This window comes from Zophobas morio, unplaced genomic scaffold (genome assembly GCF_036711695.1).
Source record: "Zophobas morio isolate AGI-343-1 ecotype UQ-CSIRO unplaced genomic scaffold, CSIRO_AGI_Zmor_V1 ptg000081l, whole genome shotgun sequence".
NCBI lineage: Eukaryota > Metazoa > Arthropoda > Insecta > Coleoptera > Tenebrionidae > Zophobas > Zophobas morio.
Window position 1 is genome coordinate 1,557,440 of NW_026972186.1, and position 20,452 is coordinate 1,577,891.

General features: G+C 38.8%; 2 protein-coding genes across 2 annotated transcripts in view; one reads left to right on the forward strand and one right to left on the reverse strand.

Moving 5' to 3' along the window:
* LOC135144054 (protein outspread) overlaps window positions 1-14,064 on the reverse strand; it is a 59,198-nt gene extending 45,134 nt beyond the window's left edge. Inside the window, exons 1-2 of the mRNA XM_064075995.1 lie at window positions 13,864-14,064; window positions 21-101 (exon numbers count right to left, since the gene is read on the reverse strand). Of these exons, the coding sequence (XP_063932065.1) occupies window positions 21-101; window positions 13,864-13,971 (189 nt within the window). The 5' untranslated portion in view covers window positions 13,972-14,064. The remainder of the gene's footprint in view (window positions 1-20; window positions 102-13,863) is intronic.
* Window positions 14,065-15,754: 1,690 nt separating this feature from the next.
* On the forward strand, window positions 15,755-17,075 carry LOC135144056 (uncharacterized). The gene is made up of 4 exons (XM_064076001.1): window positions 15,755-15,833; window positions 15,879-16,075; window positions 16,158-16,305; window positions 16,349-17,075. Exons 1-4 carry the CDS (start codon window positions 15,762-15,764, stop codon window positions 16,676-16,678), a joined length of 747 nt encoding a protein of 248 aa, XP_063932071.1. The 5' UTR covers window positions 15,755-15,761; the 3' UTR covers window positions 16,679-17,075.
* Window positions 17,076-20,452: the final 3,377 nt, after the last annotated feature.

The following is a 20,452-nucleotide window of genomic DNA, read 5'->3' on the forward strand; positions in this document are numbered from 1 at the left end:
CAATTAGTCCGAAAGCTTACCTTGGTCCTGTTGAGGGGCACGGAGAAGTCCCAGTCCGGAGCCACGAACAGGTACCCGCTCCGGGCCACCGAGCGGCTCGCCTGCAACAGAAAAGGGATCATCAGTCAGCGTGGCGCCCAACGCGGGGGCGGTACGACCCGCACCGCACGCACAAGCGGCGCCCAACGCGGGGCGCGCGTCCGAGAAAACCCATCACAGCCGTGGAAGTGTTCCGAGAAAACGGCGCCAAATCGGGACCGTAGCGTCATTATTTCCAGCGCTGCGGTAGTTCGAGGAATGGCGATTTCGCGGTTTCGCAGAGAAAAAGCTCTTGCGTCACCGCGAGGAATAATATCTTTGGAATCGCGGCGATTTCCTCTATCGCGAAATTATTTCGTGGGAAGATTATTATCATCGTCGTGGCTTATCGTAGCGGGCGCCGCTTGTCGTTCGACAAAACGAGCTTTCGTTGCATTCCTGCAGGCTATTTATACATGCGACAAATCCACAATGCGTTTCCGGCGAGCGTCGACTTCATGAATATCAAATTTCAGTCGGTATTGTTGGAATGCATTAATCAAAGCTGGGTTTTTATCGCGCGCCGGTAACCCGATCCGAGCCCAGATGGTAGGAGGGTTGCAGCCGCGGCCGACCTTTGCCTGTGACTAAGCTTCTGACGGTGGTACTATATTCGGTACGACCATATGGTCTGGGAGTCCTCTGGCCGGGAATGGTCTGTCCTCGCCAAAGACCATTTATGGAAGCGGTTCTCAAGAACGTCTCGACGATTAAGCGAAAAAATCAAAACGCGAGATATCGCAATTGTCAAAACGAACTGAAATCCGTCACGGCTTTCTCTTTACCTACATCTATTAAAGCGCCGCAACAATGCGACTTTCTTCACAAAACAATAATTTTATCGCATTGTTCGCGGCGACTACTCCGTAATGCAAATGACGACGCCATTCCCAGGTACTTTTTATAATTTTCGAACGATTCGGGTACTTTCGTCGATTATTCTAGTAGCGCTGATCCGCCATCGTCCGCGCTGAATTATAAAATTCCAACAGCTGTTGTAATGACCGTCATTTCCAAGCGACGCCCTGTCGTTAAATCGAAAACAGTTAGATAATATGGCGGCGTGGAAATGTTACCGAAACGTCCGAGATATGCCGGCACCGTTAGACCGCGTTCGGCGATTCCCATCCGGCTCGAAGGACCGATCGGCTTATATGGTCGACGAAATCGCTGACTCAGCGCGCGATTTTTGCCCAAACCCGCGGCCTTAATTGTCGCTCGGCGCCGCCAATTTCGCCCTATTCGCCACGGTACGACCTCGCAGCGACCGGCTCCGAGTCCACCTGTTAGAAAGCGGCCCCGAATCCCCGGAATCGTTTCTGCAACGCACTTGTCGCCGTTACGAAACGAAAACGTCGCCGGATTATCGCACCTTCGGTAAAAAGCGCGCCGGTACGACTTCGACGTATCGACGTGGGCAAGGCTGAATGCATTGAAATAAATCAGGGTGTATGGAAGGAGTGCCCCGTCAACGCCGCTGTTGATGCTCGTTTTCATGGTCGCTCGATGGAAAAATTGGGTTAATGCTCGACTGTATGTTAATGACGACGACGACGTTTCGGATACTTGCCCAGTCATGGTTCCATTCAGAGGCGTTTTTTCCCTCGTTTCGCGGAGACAAAACCGATTCGATCCGTCTCGCAATTAGACGCATCCGCACAAGTGCCAAGTCCACGGACCATATGGCGGCCGCTCGTCGCGTACCATCATGGGACGGCGGTTCGTTGACCATTGCGTAAACTCCTTTAAACTCGTGGCGGTCGTCAATTCGCACGCACGCACCCAAAATGGAAATCAGCATAGACGCGCAGCCTTGCAGGACCCACCACCGCGGTACCATGATTGATTGCCCGTCTCGGTTTTTTCAAACCCGGCGACCTTTGGGTGCGTGTGTGCAACCCATCGCAGCGCGTAATTATCTCCCGTGGGATTTCTCCACGATGGGGAAAAATCGAAAACCTAACCTTGACATGAATGATCGACTATGGTAACGAGGAAACTCGATCGCGGCCCCCGCGTCTTGCAGCCGTCCCACGCTCGCGGATGTCGAGTCCGCTCCGGACCAATTTTGGGTGGACGGAAGCGTCCGGTTTCGGTACCAAATGGACGGGTCGCCTTGATGGGAGCGTCCGCTCACACGCGATCGGTTTGAATAAACATCGCACCAAGGCTGGATGGATCATGCATCCAGCGGGCATGTGCGATTGTTGAATTGCTAAATCATCGACGAGGAGTGTCGCTCGGTACTAAGTTATAAAAACCCCTATTTCTGCTCTCCGGTACTACCGGTCGTGCAGCCCCGTAGCTAGAAAACTTATTCAGGGGGGGCAAGTTTGTCGACAGAGGGGGCTTTATGTAAATATTTATATTTTAATAATACACTCAGATAACTACTTTATTTTTTCTGAGTTTTTATATTTGAAAGAACATTAAAATAATTGGAAACGTCGATTTTTTACGCTAAATTTTCGTAAAAACCTGTCGAAGTCCAAAAAATTAGTACGGTACTTGGTTAAAATGCTGGTTAAAACAGAGAATGTAGATTCACAAACAGCTGTACTGCATCCAAAAATTTGTGTAGTGACCATATAGGTAACATCCAATTTGTTTGAGTTTATTTTTTTGCATGCTTAGTACATATTTTAAAAATCCGACTTCGAAACCGAGTATTTCGAAAATTTTGGTACGGAACCATGAACTCGTCATGTTTTTTTAAACTCGTCGAGATGTGTATTTCAGAATTTTTTGTCAACTTTAACAAAAGCTCAATTTTTGGAAACCCATATAAAATTTTTGACTTTTCCCAAGCATTTTCGAAAATTACCAAAAGAATTCCTTTGTTCATCTCGAGTTCTTCCAAAAATCGTTTTGGATTCAATTTTTTTGAAAATTCTTACATTTTTTGCAGCATCGACGGAAGAAAAATGGCAATTTTTGAGAACCTGTATCAAATTTTTGACTTTTTTTTAAGCACGTTCGAGATTACCAAAAGGGATTCCTTTATTGATTTCGATCTCCAGATGTTGTTTTTGGTTATTTTTTCGAAAATGCGTACAATTTTTCCACAATCGCCAAAAGAAATATGGTAATTTTTGAGAAATTTTGAAAATTCGAGCTCGAAACCGAGTATTTCGAAAATTTTGATCCGGAACCATGAACCTGTCATGTTTTTTTAAGCTCGTCCAAATCTATATTTCAGAATTTTTTGTCAACTTTTACGAAAGTTCAATTTTTGAAAACCCATATAAAATTTTTGGCTTTTCCCAAGCATTTTCGAAAATTACCAAAAGAGATTCCTTTGTTCATCTCGATTTCCAGAAATCGTTTTGGATTCAATTTTTTTGAAAATTCTAACTTTTTTTCCAGAATCGACGGGAGAAATATGGCAATTTTTGAGAACCTGTATCAAATTTTTGACTTTTTTTTAAGCACGTTCGAGATTACCAAAAAGGATTCCTTTATTGATTTCGATCTTCAGATGTTGTTTTTGGTTATTTTTTCGAAAATTCGTACAATTTTTCCACAATCGCCAAAAGAAATATGGTAATTTTTGAGAAATTTTGAAAATTCGAGCTCGAAACCGAGTATTTCGAAAATTTTGATCCGGAACCATGAACCTGTCATGTTTTTTTAAGCTCGTCCAAATCTATATTTCAGAATTTTTTGTCAACTTTTACGAAAGTTCAATTTTTGAAAACCCATATAAAATTTTTGACTTTTCCCAAGCATTTTTAAAAATTATCAAAAGAGACTCCTTTGTTCATCTCGATTTCCAAAAATCGTTTTGGATTCAATTTTTTTGAAAATTCTTACAATTTTTCCAGAATCGACGGAAGAAATATGGCAATTTTTGAAAACCTGTATCAAATTTTTGACTTTTTTCAAGCACGTTCGAGATTACCAAAAGGGATTCCTTTATTGATTTCGATCTCCAGATGTTGTTTTTGGTTTTATTTGGTTGAAAAGTCGTGAAATTTTTCAGCAATCGCCAAACGAAATGTAATTTTTGAACTTTGAAACCGAATGTTTCGAAAATCTTGATCTGGGACCATCTAGACCTTGTGTTTTTTGATTGAGCTCGTCGAGATCAACATTTCAGATTTTTTTGTGGATTTTTAGTCAACTTCAACAAAAGCTAAATTTTTGAAAATCTATAAAATGTTTTTGACTTTTCCCAACCGTTTTCGAAAATTAGCAAAAGGGATCTCTTTATCGATTTCGATCTCCAAATGTTGTTTTTGGTTTTATTTTCTCGAAAATTTGTACAATTTTTCCAAAACCGATAAAAGAAATGTAATTTTTGAGAAATTTTGAAATGTCGACTTTGAAACCGAATTTTTCGAAAATCTTGGTCTGGGACCATCAAGACCTTATGTTTTTGGATTAAGCTCATCGAGATCTACATCTCGGAATTTTTTGTTGATTTTTTGTTAATTGCAACAAAAGCTCAATTTTTGAAAATCCATATACATTTTTTGACTTTTCCCAAGCATCTTCGAAAATTAGCAAAAGGGATCTCTTTATTGATTTCGATCTACAGATGTTATTTTTGGTTTTATTTTTTTTATATTTCCTCGAATTTTTCCACAATCGCATAAAGAAATAACTTTTTTTTAAGTCACTTTTGAGATTTTTTTAGAAATTTTAGGTAGAACCCAATATTTCGCAAATTTTGCTCCGGGAGCATGAACATGTTTTTCGATTAAGCTCATCGAGATCTATATTTCAGAATTTTTTGTCAACTCTAACAAAAGCTCAATTTTTGAAAACTAAATAAATTTTGACTTTTTTTAGCATTTCCAAAAATTACCAAAAGTCATTCTTTTATTTATTTCAATCTTGAGATGTTGTTTTTGGTTTTATTTGATCGAAAATTTGTAAAATGTTTCTAGAATCGTCACAAGATATAGGAGTATAATTTTTGAGAAATTTTAAAAATTCGACTTGGAAACCGAATAGCAGCAAGACCTTATGTTTTTTGACTAAACTCGTCGAGATCTACATCTCAGAATTTTTTGTAGATTTTCAGCCAATTTCAACAAAAGCTCAATTTTTGAAAATCTATAAAAAAATTTGACTTTTCCCACGCATTTTCGAAAACTAGCAGAAGGGATCTTTTTATTGATTTCGATCTCCAAATGTTTTTTTTTTGGTTTTATTTTTTCGAAAATTCGTACAATTTTTCCAGAGCCGCCAAAAGAAATGTAATTTTTCAGAAATTTTGAAATGTCGACTTTGGAACCGAATTTTTGAAAAATCTTGGTCTGGGACCATCAAGACCTTATGTTTTTTGATTTAGCTCATCGAGATCTACATCTCAGAATTTTTTGTCTATTTTTTGTCCATTTCAATAAAAGCTCAATTTTTAGAAAATCCATATAATATTTTTGACTTTTCTCAAGTACCTACATAGTAGGCTATGGAATAAAATGTGACATGTTCATTTTTTTATACGGTCAACATCAACGGTAAGGTGATATTGCCAAATAATATACCCTGTACGAAAATAAAGGTGGGGCGGGTGGGGCCAGTTAATATGCTTCGGCAATCGGCATTATATTGAAATTTTATTACTAATTTGAAATTTATAATGTATAAGTCTTCCAGGGGGGGCAACCACAACTGCTAGGGGGGGCTCAGCCCCCTCTTGCCCCCCCGTAGCTACGGGGCTGCGGTCGTGCCACAAACTCGGTGACACCGATCCGACGCTCGCTTTAAATCACCGGAAAATCGGCGGAAATGCGCAAAAGTAGCGCTCTCGGGTACCACCTACCGCGCCTAATTGGCGATTATCGAACAAGCGCAGCCGGAAACTCCCCGACCTTTGTTTTCCCAATTACTCTGATCACTCTCGTTGCGGTTACGTAACGCGCACCCGAGCCCCGAACGACCGGCAGGTACCCGCAAATATTTGCGCGATTACGCAAGCCATCTCATCATCACAATAAAGATAAAAAGAGAAACTTTCGCAACGAGGCGGCGTGCCCTTCGAGACTCGGGCGGTTCGTCCGCTTCGACTTTAAACGCATTTTTATCGATCTAGTTACGACAAAGTCGCGACTTTTACGGCGGCTCGTAAAATTTTACGAGCCGATCGGCTGTTTTCGGGTGTTTATAAGTCCGAAAAAACAGCGAGAGGGGAACCGCCACACCGCTCGGTGGAGGTTTCCACTCGGACGTTTCTGCGAAAAGATGTGATGTGTGTACTGCTCGTTATATCTGCATCGATAACCTCTGAGGAATTTGCGGGAGGCTATTTTCGTAGTGTGCATCTTTGCGCTTTCGTCGATTTTTGTCTGCTGCTGCGAGGATTGTGAAAGAGCGTTTCGGCTATTTGGAGTGCTGGAGGTCGAACGATTTTTCGGACTAAGCTAAGAAAATATTGTACTCGAGTCCATTGGACGACTGGCTACATCTAAGTTTTCTCGACGTTTCATGACCTCCGAAACGAAAAATTGCAAAATCTCCAAATTGAAAAATTCGAAGCCTTCACTCATCCCAGTCACGTCTCGAGAAACCGAAAGTCCGATTAATTTGCAACAACCTGCACGCATTTTTACGTTAGCACAACAGGTATTTAGCGCGAGTATTTGACGAATGTTTTAAAAACCTATCACTCTTATTCCGTTCGACGTTTATTAATTACTTGTGGCGAATCATTAAGTTTCACTTTCAGACAAAAAAAAAAAACACCACCTACTCTTTGTACCCACCGACGTTTTTAATTCCGTGACGTCCGCATCCATACAAGACGCTATTGAAGCCAATAAATCACCACTATATTAAAAACAATTGATTAAACAAATACGTAGGCGCAGAATGTGGTTGGCATTTTATGGGATCGAACACCTGCTCCAACCTCCCGGTGCACGAAAAACACCTCTAAACAGAACTTTTGGAACGAATCGCGATGACGAAACGCTCTTTCCTTCCTCTCTTTCGTCGATTTCCCGGCAAAATTGGTTTTGCGTTACGCATTTCGGCGCAACGTTTCACTTTCTCCCGAGATTGACAACCATATCGGGCGATAACTCGATAAGTTGGCCGTAAATCGTCCATAGTTTCCTCGGTCGCGACGATTGTTTACAAGTATAACGTTTTAGTAGTACAGTTGTTACTTAATTATGGCCGTTTTCGAAAGGCCGCCTCTACCGTATTTGGGCAACGATTTGGTTGTGCAATTTCTCATTATGAACCGCTTTTTTACTTCAAACTAATCTCATTACTGGACGTGTGGGCAGAGAAAAAATCAAAGCGGAAAAAACCGACATGTGTTGGCCATTTTTGAATATAATGACCTCTAGTGAGACGCGCATTCAGGTTGGAAGGTCTCGGATTTTTTTTTTTTTTGGGAAATAAGTTCGACTACAACGTTCGAAACTGGAAAGTTTCGGGCGCTAAAAGTGCTGAAATTTCTCCAAGTGTGTCGGGTGACGACATTCATTTGCGGTCGAAAGAAACGGCGCCAATTTAAATAAAGGCCACATTTTCTAATTAATAAAAACGGAAACGCAGTTACGAACTCGAAAGATTACTTAACTCCGGCATAAATTTATAACCGAATTTGTCGTTTCCAAGCAGCAGAATTTGCATTTCAAGTAAGCTAAAATTAACACAAAATTGGCAAATTTTACGGTTACAACCAATCGTGAGTTTAAGAAATTTTTCATACAACCATATTCTGAAAGAAGAAAACGGCAAAACTTTGGGTTGTAGAAGAAATGTGGCGGATTTAGTTTGATTACTACAAAAATTTAACATTTTAGACATGTTTTATTTCTTGTTGTCAAAATAAGTCTACACATATTAAAAAAAAGGGACAATGTAACCGCCCCGCCCACCCACCCTATCTCAATGGGGCGAAATTTAACTGCAAAATCCCTATTTCTCTACGAGAAATTAAAAACATGTTTTTGAGTATCGTATTGTTCAAAAAATATTATGTATATTAAGAAAGAAATAAAGCCAAAGATTAGGCCGCACCCATACTCGCCCCGATCGCAATTCTCAATTGTTATGAATTTTTCATTCGTTGGCAGATCGAGGGGCGGGGTTTAATTGCAAGATCCATATTTGTCTAAAGAATTTTCCATTTTGAAGACGTTTTAAGTTTCTTATTCTGAAAAAAACGACTACGTGTATCAAAAAAAACGGCAAAATATAAGCCCCGCCCAATCTCTATTGTGATGATTTTTTTTAATCGTCGAGAGCCATTGGAACGAAATTTAATAGCAAAATCGTTATTATTTCTATACAAAAAATTACCATTAAGACATGTTTTTGAGGATCGTGTTATTCAAAGAATACTATGTAAATAAGTATATTAAGAAGAAATTAAATCCAAACATTAAGCCTCACCCATACCTGCCCTGATCTAAATAGTAATGAAGTTTTCATTCGTTGCTAGACTTAAGGGCGGAGCCTAATTGCAAAATCCATATTTCCATTAAAAAAATTACCATTTTAAACGCGTTTTAGGTTTTTAAGAATAAAAAAAAAACATCACAATTGAGATGGGGTGGGTGGGCGGGGTTTATATTTTGCCTTTTTTTCTTAATATACATAGTATGCTTTGAACACGATACTCAAAAATATGTTTTTCATTTCTTGTTAAAAAATAAGTATTTTGCAGTTAAGCTTCGCCCACTTGATTCACGGCGAATAAAAAAAAACATCACAATTGAGATGGGGTGTATGGGCGGGGTCTATATTTTGCCTTTTTTGCTTACTATACACAGTATTCTTTGAACACCTCGACACCCAAAAACATGTCCTTAATTTCTTGTTAAAAATAAATATTTTGCAGTTAAGCTCCGCCCACTTGATTCACGGCGAATACAAATAAACATCACAATTGAGATAGGGTGGGTGGGCGGGGTCTATATTTTGCCTTTTTTTCTTACTATACACAGTATTCTTTGAACACCACGACACCCAAAAACATGTTGTTAATTTCTTGTTATAAATAAATATTTTGCAGTTAAGCTCCGCCCCCTTGATTCACGGCGAATAAAAAAATCATCACAATTGAGAAAGGGTGGGTGGGCGGGCTTACATATTGTCTTTTTGTTTTACTACATAAGTGTAGACTTCTTTTCACAACATGACACTTAAAACATGTTTAGAAAGGTAAATTTGTATAAGGAAATATCGATTTTGCAATTAGGCTCCGCCCCATAATTGCAAAATCCATATTTCATTGCAAAGATGTACCATTTTAACCATTATTATTATTATATTATTATCATGTTTTACGTTTCGTCTTGTGAAAAGATGGCTATGTATATTAAGAAAATGAAAGGCAAAATATAAGCCCCGCCCACCCGCCCTATCTCAATTCTGATGATTTATTTTATTCCTCGTAAGCCGAAGACGGAGCTTAATAGTAAAATCCTTTTTCTACGAGAAATTACCATGTGATATATGTTCTTAAGTAATCGTGTTATACAAAGAAAACTAAATGTATTAATTAAAAAAGAAAACCAAAAGAGAAGCCCCACCCATTCTTGTCGATCTCAATCGTAAAGAATTTTTCATAGGTTGTCAGACTGAGGGGCGGAGCGTAATTGCAAAATGGATATTTCCGTATACATACAAATTTATCATTTTAAACATGTTTTAAAAAGTTTCTTGTTGTCAAAATAAGTCTGCACATATTAAGAAAAAAAGGGACAATGTAGATGCCCCGCCCACCCACCCTATCTCAATTGTGGTGATTTTTTTTAATGGTCGAGAGCCAAAGGAACGAAATTTAATTGCAAAATCGTCATTATTTCCCTACAAGAAATTAGCATGTAAAACACGTTTTTGAGTATCATATTGTTCAAAGAAAACTAAGTATATTACGAAAAAATTATAGCCCAAGATTAAGCCCCACCCATTCCTGCCCTGATCCAAATATGGAGTATGTAATGAAGTTTTCATTCGTTGCCAAACCTAGGGGTGGAGCCTAATTGCAAAATCCATATTTCCTCAAAAAAATTTACCATTTCAAACGTGTTTTGGGTTTCTAAAAATAAAAAAAAATCATCACAATTGCGATGGGGTGGGTGGGCGGGGTTTATATTTTTCTTTTTTTTCTTAATATACCTAGTACTCTTTGAACATCACGATACTCAAAAACATGTTTTTAATTTCTTGTTAAAAATTTTTTTGCAGTTAAGCTCCGCCCCCTTGATTCACGGCGAATAAAAAAATCTTCACAATTGAGAAAGGGTGGGTGGGTGGGCTTATATTTTGTCTTTTTGTTTTATTACATATGTGTAGACTTCTTTTCACAACATGAAACTTAAAACATGTTTAAAATGGGAAATTTGTATAAGAAAATATCGATTTTGAAATTAAGCTCCGCCCCATAATTGCGAAATCCATGTTTCATTGCAAAAATGTACCATTTTAACCATGTTTCAAGTTTCTTGTCGTGAAAAGATGGCTGTGTATATTAAGAAAAAGACAGGTAAAATATAAGCCCCGCCCACCCGCCCTATCTCAATTCTGATGATTTTTTTTTTCGTCGTAAGCCGAGGACGGAGCTTAATAGTAAAATCCTTATATTTCTACGAGAAATTACCATGTGAAATATGTTCTTAAGTAATTGTGTTATACAAAGAAAACTAATAAATGTATTAATTAAAAAAGAAAACGAGAAGCCCCACCCATCCGTCTCTATCTCAGTCGTAATGGATTTTTCATTCGTTGTCAGACCGAGGGACGGAGCGTAATTGCAAAATCGATACTTCCCTATACAAATTTTCCATTTTAAACATGTTTTAAGTTTCTTGTTGTTGAAATAAGTCTATACATATTAAGAAAAAAAAAGGGAAATTGTAGCCCCGCCCACCCACCCTATCTCGATTGTGATGATTTTTTTTTATTCGTCGTGGTCCAAGAGAGGCGGAGCTTAACTGCAAAATCCTTATTTCTCTACCAGAAATTAAAAACACGTTTTTGAGTATCGTGTTTTTCAAAGAATACTATGCACATTAAGAAAAAAATACAGCCAAAGATCAGATCCCACCCACACTTGCCCTGATCTAGATATATATGTAGTCATGAAGTTTTCATCAAAATTCATATTATCCTAGAAAAATGTACCATTTTAAACGAGTTTTAAGTTTCTAGGAATCATCACAATTGAGATGGGGTGGGTGGGCGGGGCTTATATTTTTCTTTGAATAATACGATACTCAAAAACATGCATTTAATTTCTTGTAAATAAATAAGTATTTTGCAGTTAAGCTACGCCCCTTGGTTCACGGCGAATAAAAAAAATCATCAGAATTGAGATGGGGCGGGTGGGCGGGGCTTATATTTTGCCTTTTTAATTTAATATGTGTAGACTTTTTTTCACAACAAAAAGCTTAAAATATGTTTGAAATGGAAAACTTGTATAAGGAAATATCGATTCTGGAATTAGGTTCCATCTCATAATTGCAAAATCCATATTTCCTTGCAAAAATGTACCATTTTAACCATGTTTTAAGTTTCTTGTTGTGAGAAGATGGGCATGTAAATTAAGAAAAAAAGCCAAAATATGTAATCTCCGAAACTACTGGACCGATTGTTTTCACCCTAGACATCCAGAATTTTTGGAAAAAATTCAAAATTGAATAACAATATAACTTTGAAACTGCAAAACCGATTGCTGTGAAATCTTGTAAATAGTTTAAGGTTATCCTAATCATAGTAAATCGTTAGGTAAAATGTACTAGTTTATCCCCTCCCAAAAAATTGATGACATCATCTCAAATTTTGCCGAATAAATCCTATCCAAAATGTGCAAAATATGATGAGTCTACACTTGTGATTTATCATAGCATTAAAAATTTTTAAATTTCTTATACAGGTGACTCATAAAAATTAATGAATGAGTCAAGTTATTCTATCCGAAATGATATACACAAGTGGTTCTCGAGAGTCTTTCAAATTATTTGAGATTACAAATTTGATCCAACAAAAACTAAACACGAAAAATAGTCGAAAGCGCTTCCTATAAAATTTCCAAATGCGTTTTTTCGTCCCCTATACCACCAGTCCAGTGTTATTTCCAACCAATGGGAGCGATTTTACTGCAACCATATAATCTTAGAAAAACGTAACTAGAGTTTGAAAAGAAAATGAATGAAAAATTTTAATGTGAAAAAACACAAATTGTCGCTCAATTTAAAAAAAAAATCCGAACCCAAATTTGTCGTACATCTCAAAACAACCACATTAAAACCTCACGCGCAAAAATTAAACAGATGGACCGATTTCAAACTCGTTTACATTAAAATCGTTTGTTTATCGAACCACAATTTAGTCTGCCAAGCTTCAAACCAAACACGATTGTTATTCGTTTCGTCAACAACAAAACATTATATTCCAAATATTTTCTTTTTTGTTGTGGAACATAAATACAACGTGGATCAACACAACCGGATTTACGTCGATTAATTAACTGTTTCCAAAATTCGTCAAAATTTGACGTGTACTTTGCATCAGATTAAGGAAAATACACTTTGTATATGCTACGGTGACCACAAGTACGGAATGTTTTATGTCTTCAGTAATTTCAATATTACCTTGTTTGGTAAACTGTCCATCAGTAAACTGTGATTATATTTATAACTTTCCAATCAATAAACCTGTAGTTGGTACCACGATAGTACATGGCTTAAGGCATTTATGAACTGCGTATAATGTTCTGACACACTAAAAGTATTGAGTTTCTTAAGGTCGCCGCGATATCTCATAACGTTATAACGCTAAAACAGAGAAATATTTTTAAATTATTCTAAAACGTATAAATATCCATTTGGAGTCACACAAGTCATTACCAGTGTTATACAGGGTGAGACCTCTAGTTGTGTCACTACTGTGAGATACCAAAATTAAATTACCAAAAAAATGCAGTGAATGTTTAAAAATGTAAATAACTTCCTTATTTTCACATTGGTAGCTTTAAAATTTTGAATAATGACATAATCTGACATTACGATCTCTCAAATAATCTAGCAAAATTTCAAGGTCTACTAGATTAGAAGTTGTCATTATATTTTTTGTCGAAGTAAACACAGAAAAGCAGTTATTAACTTTTTTGTATTGAAAATGTACAACCCTAAGGAAACAATAGTCGAACTAAGGTGGTCGCAGAAATTGTTATCATTCAAAACTTCAACTATTATCTAAATAGTTAGTTTCAATACAAAGACAACAAGTTATCTCGTTTTTTCCCGATTCCGAGATTACTACAATAGTGAGAAAAATAGCGGCACCTCTCAATCCCACTTAAGTGGTTTTAGTTTTCACTTTGGTTATTACTGTTAGTGTTTTACTTCTTTTTCCTACTAAATTATGCCAAGAATTTTAATAAGGTTACAGAAACTGCCAAAGTCCGGTTTTTCGGAATAATTCCGAAACTAGTCTTTAAATCTTACAAGTTTTTTGCCCAACACATCCTGAACTCGCCACCCACACCCCAGCCTCCCGTTTTTCGTCGCATTATGCCGTGCTCGCATGCCGACACGTGACACTCCTCCATTCATCCTCCGGCCCGATTCAGCCAGCAGCCACAAAAAGGTACTCCGGGGGTCACAAGGTCCACATTCCTGTCCCCAGGCCCGCATTAAAATCCAATCAAGCCCGAAAAGCCGTCTAACGACGCAATTAAAGCCCCTCGGCCCCGAATCGCGCTTTTTGCGTTACTTTCGTTAATGACCGAAAGCGTGTCACGTAAACACCGATTATGAATCGATTTTTTGGGCGGTCTTGTGCGTATCGGAATGCACGCATAGCGGGACTCACCCGGTTGCATTCCAGGGCTTCGGCCGAATGCTCCTCTTTCTGCCGAAAGCAGTTGGAGCACTTGCTCTTGTGGAAGATGTTGGGCGCGAACTTCTTGCACTGAGACATGGTTCCGGCTCAACCGTCGGAGGCGGTTGACGACGCCGCCAAAACGGCCATTTCCACACTGACACTGGCACTTTAAATGGAACGAGATGGGGCGCAGCACGACTACACACTCACGACACGACGGTTCCACTCGGACTAGAGATGTGTCGTTCGCGAACGAACGAATCAAATTGAACGGGTCGTTCGAATGAACGAGTGACCGAAATCGTTCCCAACGCAAACTAGTCGTTCTTTCGTTCATTTCGTTCACTCGTTCACTCGTTCACCGTTCACATTGTCTCGACTGGATCTTGGTTCCGTTGGATCTTTGAATCATGGCACCAGCACAGTTCTATGTTCTGTATCCAATACTAGGAGCACATGCTATGCTATTTATGAAATTAACTAAGAACGTAAGTTTTCCAGACAGATTAATTCCAGTAGTATGAATTTAAATTAGGAACCGGGAACAAAAATGACAATTTATGACGATAACTACTATACAATGTTCATAAACGTCTGAACATTAGAAACTAAAAAAATAAATGTAAATTAAGAATTATTATTACTATTGTAATGATTATTAATAAAAAAAAAATCCGTGTTATTTTTTTAGAATACAGGATTGTGTGACGTCAAATTAAATCGTTTTAAATATGCTACGACCTGATTAAATAAGAATATTTAACATTTAACGTTCATTTGTTTTTGTCTATGACATTCAACTTTTTTTTTAATACACCGTCTACATTGTTTAGAGATTCTTCTAGTTTTTTTTTAATTCTTTGATTTAGCATATGCCATATTTTACTCAAAAGTTGCTTGGAAGCTGTGATAAAAACGAATTTAACTTTTGTGTCAAAAGTGCTATTGATGTATTTATTAACACAATTATTTGCGTCCACAAATTCAAGTTACTTTTTTTAAATATTAAATTATTATTTATACATCACAGAATTCGGAAAAAAATCGTTACATGAATCTCTAAAAAAATGGGAGGCATTAAAAAAAATTAAATGTAGACAAAACCAAATAAACGTTAAATCATTAATTTTTCGAATCAGATCATAATATATTTCAAACGATTTAATTTGACGTAGCACACAATGCAGTATTCGAAAAAAAAAGACAGCAATGGGCCGGGTTTTTTTTTTTCGAATACCTATGCGATAGTTCTGAGCATGACCTTCCCTATAAAGTGATCGGATTCAAGCAAAAGGGAAACTAAGACCATTGACCGAAGAGCCGAAAGACCGAATGATTCATCAATAGATCCCTGAGCCTTGAATGATTAAGAACGAAGTGAACGGTGAACGAAATGACCGAAATGACCGAAATGAACGAAATGAACGAAATGAACGACATTTGACGACCGGGTCTTCGTAGGGACCGAACGATGAACGACCCGTTCGTAGTGATGACCGAATCTGCCCATCCCTAACTCGGACTGACGAAAAATCAAAATGTGGACGGACGGGTTTTGGTTTGACGTTGCGCACGACGCGAAAGTCACCAGGTGACGGTTGGTAGAGGGGGCGAAAGTGGCGACACCGGTGGATCGAGACACAACTAAACCAAACTAGATTTAAAAATATTAAATTAATAATCATATTTAGTAGATAATCGTACTCACAGATTGAAGAGGACAAACGACGGAAAACAATTGAACAGACAAACAAATCCTAGACACAGGTATTGTTCCACTTGTATAGTAGAAACCTGTAATCAGTGACATTTGAGCAGCGCCATTTGCAATAACAATACCCGGCATCCCGGCAACCAGTTATACACGAAACTAGTGAAGTTGCGTGATGATTTCGCGAAGAGACAATCTTTTGGTGAGGCCGTGGCAGCAGAGGCGGTACGACAATCACAGAAAGAAGGTAAATAATAAAAACACGATAATGAATAAGTAACAATAAATTTAGGTGCAAACTGCAGCCCCCGCTATCGATAATAGAACGCCGTTGCCTAGGCAACACGTCACACTCAAACTCAAAAAAAAGCAGAAGGAATCCGAACGATGTGAAGAAATCGAGAAGAATAATTTTAGTTTATTGAAGAGACTGAGCTATGTGATGCGTACAAGCCGCGTCGACAATGCATGGAGCACCCCACAGCCAAAGTGAGTAAAAATGTAAATGTTGGCAACACTGCATAGAAGCTACGTTTAAAAACAAGTTGATCCGTAACTATATCATTTCCAGTTTCTTAAACCGCGTCTCCATTTACGACACCAAATTGCCAAAATTCGAAGACTTGTACATCGACGAGCCCCTGCGAACCCCCGACGGGCGCCCAACCCGAAAATCGAAGTGCCTGGCCTGCACGCCCCAACGTATCCCCGAAGTGAAGGTACTCATTAAAAAAGCACCCCCTAACGACTAACCCTTTGTAGATTCCAGAGGAGAGAATTCCCTGGGAGCCCGAAAAACCCACAATTTCGCGATTTCGGAGCAAATCCGTGCCCCCACCCAAACCCGTAGTCGTGGCTGAGAGAAAAGTGCCACGTTCGGCTCTTGCCATCGCGGAACCCCCGAAGAAAAAGAAAGTGGAGCCAAAATTCAGTGCCAAGGAACCCCAAAGTATTATTCTGAGTCGCGGCTGTTTGAAATTGTCGGTGAATTTTCCGTCAGATACCCTGGTGAAATTGAACGAAGGCCACCAGGAGAAGGTCCTCATTGATAATGTGTGTCATTGCAAGAGCGTCACCGCAGTGGCGATTTAAATAAATTTCCTTAAAAATGTTCCTGTATTGGCGAACGTGGTGGTGGGATAGTGGTATGAAGAATGAAATAAATGTATAATAAGTATATTGAGAAATATCCAATACTCGTTTGACATACAGGCTCATGTTTATTTACATAATACACACAATTAATCTTTAAAGACAAAGCATGGTATTTATTAGCTTAAACTATTCACTAACCGTCTAAAGTGGCCGTTTCCCGGAGTGTCTGCCCTCCGAACCGCTCGGTTATAACCGTCCGTTACAACCCAACGATAATTTATCCTACATTACGTAATAAATTATGAGTAAATGATGGTCCTAAGACGGTGCTGGATTCGTTTATTGTATTGTATGTATATAAAAATAAGGTACAGAAAGAAAATAAAATGAAAAACACATCCACGCATTTCGTTACCTACAAGAAAGCTATCTAAGCGCAGTTATACCGTTTGTTTAATGATATGATTCTTTTTACACTTCAATAATATAAAAAGTAGAAAATTCTGCTTACACTCTTCTCTTAAAATCCAACTTTGTAATAATTTCAACAGGCGTAAAGATCCGATTAGTTCCTTCAACAAAGTGTGTTTAGATGACTTTCTCGAAACAAGTGAAACGACTAAAAATCATTCAACTCACGAAATTTTGACATCGATTATTACCTATAATTACGTTTAATATAATACAATTGGAAACTCGCAAACTTGGCCGTTATTAATTACAAAAAATATAATTCCATCCTTATTCTACCTTGGCTTTAATAATTTAGCTCCGAATTTGGTCTGATGGCACGTAATTTCGACTTCAGATCAAATTTCGCGTGGATTTGGAAGCAACCAATTTTCCCAACTTTCCCTATCAACAAACAAACAAACAAACGATCGACATCCTCACATCTTACTTACACCTACTGTATAGAGTATTGACGATATAAAAGCTGCTTTACAATCTTTAACACAGTTATGATAACCTACAGAGAACTATTTAGTTGTGCTTCTGACTACTTACTGGTAATTGAGATGCGAGCGCCAAGTACACGGCTGCCCCGGAATTTCATAAAAAAAAAAAAATCGTAAAAATAACTTATATTCACACAACAATATGACCAGAACACGTTGGATTCTCTATCAAACCGATGTTTAACGTCACGCCGACAAAACGAAAGAAACACAAAAGTAGCATACATACACTTTACTTTTCCTAAAATAAATTTCGAATAACTACTGGATTCAAGTGGGTTATCCGTTGGTGGGTTTTGGTAATGGACGTACGAGGTACAACTTTTCGCCTTGTTTGTTCGTGTAGATGGGTGCTCTCTGGTAATGGTCGACGAGTTGGTCTAGGGTGTGGAATTTTCGTTGTCCGATGCAATACAGCGCTCCCTCGACGTGCACGCGGAAGTGCTTATTGCGCCCGGGGGCCTTCAGGGACACCGAGTAGTCGCCGACCTGAAAAAACATACATTCCAGTAAAACTTGCCCAGGTAAAAAAAAACGACTACAGATTGTGAGATAAAAGATGAATAGGGCCTGATACAAAAAATTACAGAAAAATCTGTGGCAAAACAATAGGGTTAGAAAGAGGGAGAAGGAGAACGAGAGGGAGAGAAATTCGAGAGATAAAGAGAAATCCGAGAACGAGAGAGAGAGATCGCAGAGGGGGCCCAAAGAAAGAGAGGGGGAGCGAGGGAAGCAAAAACAGAGCTAGAAATCAAGGAAAGAGAGAGAGAGACCAAGGGGAGCCAAAGATTCCAAAGAGAGAAAAGAATAAAGGAAAAGAAAAAACGACTACAGATTGTGAGATAAAGATAATGAACAGATGATATTTAAAACCCTATAAAAAAGTGTCAAAACAGGAGAGCGAGGGAGAAACACCAATGAGAGAGAAAGATCACAAAGAGAACAAGATCCGAGAAATCAGAGAGGATCCCAAAGATAGAGAAATTCCAAAAGGAGAGCGATATCCAAGAAAGAGGGGGAGAACAAGGGGAAAGATCCCAATGAGATAGAGAGAAAGGTCCAAAAGAAAGAGAAAGGGATCTCAAAGAGACAGAGATCCCAAAGAAACAGAGAGAGATCCAAAAAAACACACACACACAGAGAGAGAGATAAGAGATCTTAAAGAGATAGAGAGGTCTTAAAGAGAAAGAGAGAGATCTTAAAGAGAAAGAAAGAGATCTTAAAGAGAAAGAGAGAGATCTTAAAGAAAAAGAGAGATGAAAGATCTTAAAGAGAGAGGAAGAAAGAGAGGGAGAGAAGGGGGGGGGGGACAGAGAGAGGGGGGGGAGAGAGGGGGCAGAGAGGGAGGGATTGAGAAAGAAAGAGATCTTAAAGAGAGAGAGATGAGTGATCTTAAAGAGAGAGAGAGAGAGAAATGAGAGATCTTAAAGAGAGAGATAGATGAGAGATCTTAAAGAGAGAGAGAGATGAGAAGAGAGAGAGAGAGAGAGAGAGAGAGAGAGAGAGAGAGATAGATCTAGGAGGGGGAGAGAGAGAGAGATCCCGAAGGGACATAGAGAGAGATCTTAAAGAGAAAGAGAGAGATAAGAGATCTTAAAGAGAAAGAGAGAGATCTTAAAGAGAAAGAGAGAGATCTTAAAGAAAAAGAGAGATGAAAGATCTTAAAGAGAGAGGGAGAAAGAGAGGGAGAGAAGGGGGGGGACACAGAGAGAGGGGGAGAGGGAGAAAGATCTTAAAGAGAGAGAGATGAGTGATCTTAAAGAGAGAGAGAGAGAGAAATGAGAGATCTTAAAGAGAGAGAGAGAAATGAGAGATCTTAAAGAGAGAGAGAGATGAGAGATCTTAAGAGAGAGAAATGAGAGATCTTAAAGAGAGAGAGATGAGAGATCTTAAAGAGAGAGAGAGATGAAAGATCTTAAAGAGAGAGAGATGAGAGATCTTAAAGAGAGAAAGATGAGAGATCTTAAAGAGAGAGAGATGAGAGATCTTAAAGAGAGAGAGAGAGAGAGATGAGAGATCTTAAAGAGAGAGAGAGAGATGAGAGATCTTAAAGAGAGAGAGAGAGATGAGAGATCTTAAAGAGAGAGAGAGATGAGAGATATTAAAGAGAGAGAGAGATGAGAGATCTTAGAGAGAGAGAGAGAGAGAGAGAGATGAGAGATCTTAGAGAGAGAGAGGATCTTAGAGAGAGAGAGGATCTTAGAGAGAGAGAGAGAGAGAGAGAGAGAGAGATGAGAGATCTTAGAGAGAGAGAGATAGAGATAGATGAGAGATCTTAGAGAGAGAGAGAGAGAGAGATGAGAGATCTTAGAGAGAGAGAGAGAGAGAGAGAGAGAGAGAGAGAGATGAGAGATCTTAGAGAGAGAGAGATAGAGATAGATGAGAGATCTTAGAGAGAGAGAGAGAGAGAGATGAGAGATCTTAGAGAGAGAGAGAGAGAGAGAGAGAGAGAGAGAGAGAGAGAGAGAGAGAGAGAGAGAGAGAGAGAGAGAGAGAGAGAGAGAGAGAGAGAGAGAGAGAGAGAGAGAGATGAGATGAGAGATCTTAGAGAGAGAGAGATGAGATGAGAGATCTTAGAGAGAGAGAGAGAGATGAGAGATCTTAGAGAGAGAGAGAGAGAGAGAGATAAGAAAAGAGAGAGATGAGAGAAAGAGGGAGGAGAAATAGAAATCCTAGAGAAAGAAAGAGATCTTAAAGAGAAAGAGGAGAGGGAGGGAGAGAGAGAGAGAGAGAGGGAGAGAGAGAGAGAGAGAGAGAGAACTGAGAGAAAGAGGGAGGAGAGAGAGATGAGAGAAAGAGGGAGGAGCGAGAG

Coding starts and splice junctions, on each gene's coding strand:
- LOC135144056 (XM_064076001.1), top strand. CDS start 15,762: ATGATTTCGCGAAGAGACAATCTTTTGGTGAGGCCGTGGCAGCAGAGG. Junction 15,834..15,878: donor ACGACAATCACAGAAAGAAG/GTAAATAATAAA, acceptor CAATAAATTTAG/GTGCAAACTGCAGCCCCCGC. Junction 16,076..16,157: donor TGGAGCACCCCACAGCCAAA/GTGAGTAAAAAT, acceptor TATCATTTCCAG/TTTCTTAAACCGCGTCTCCA.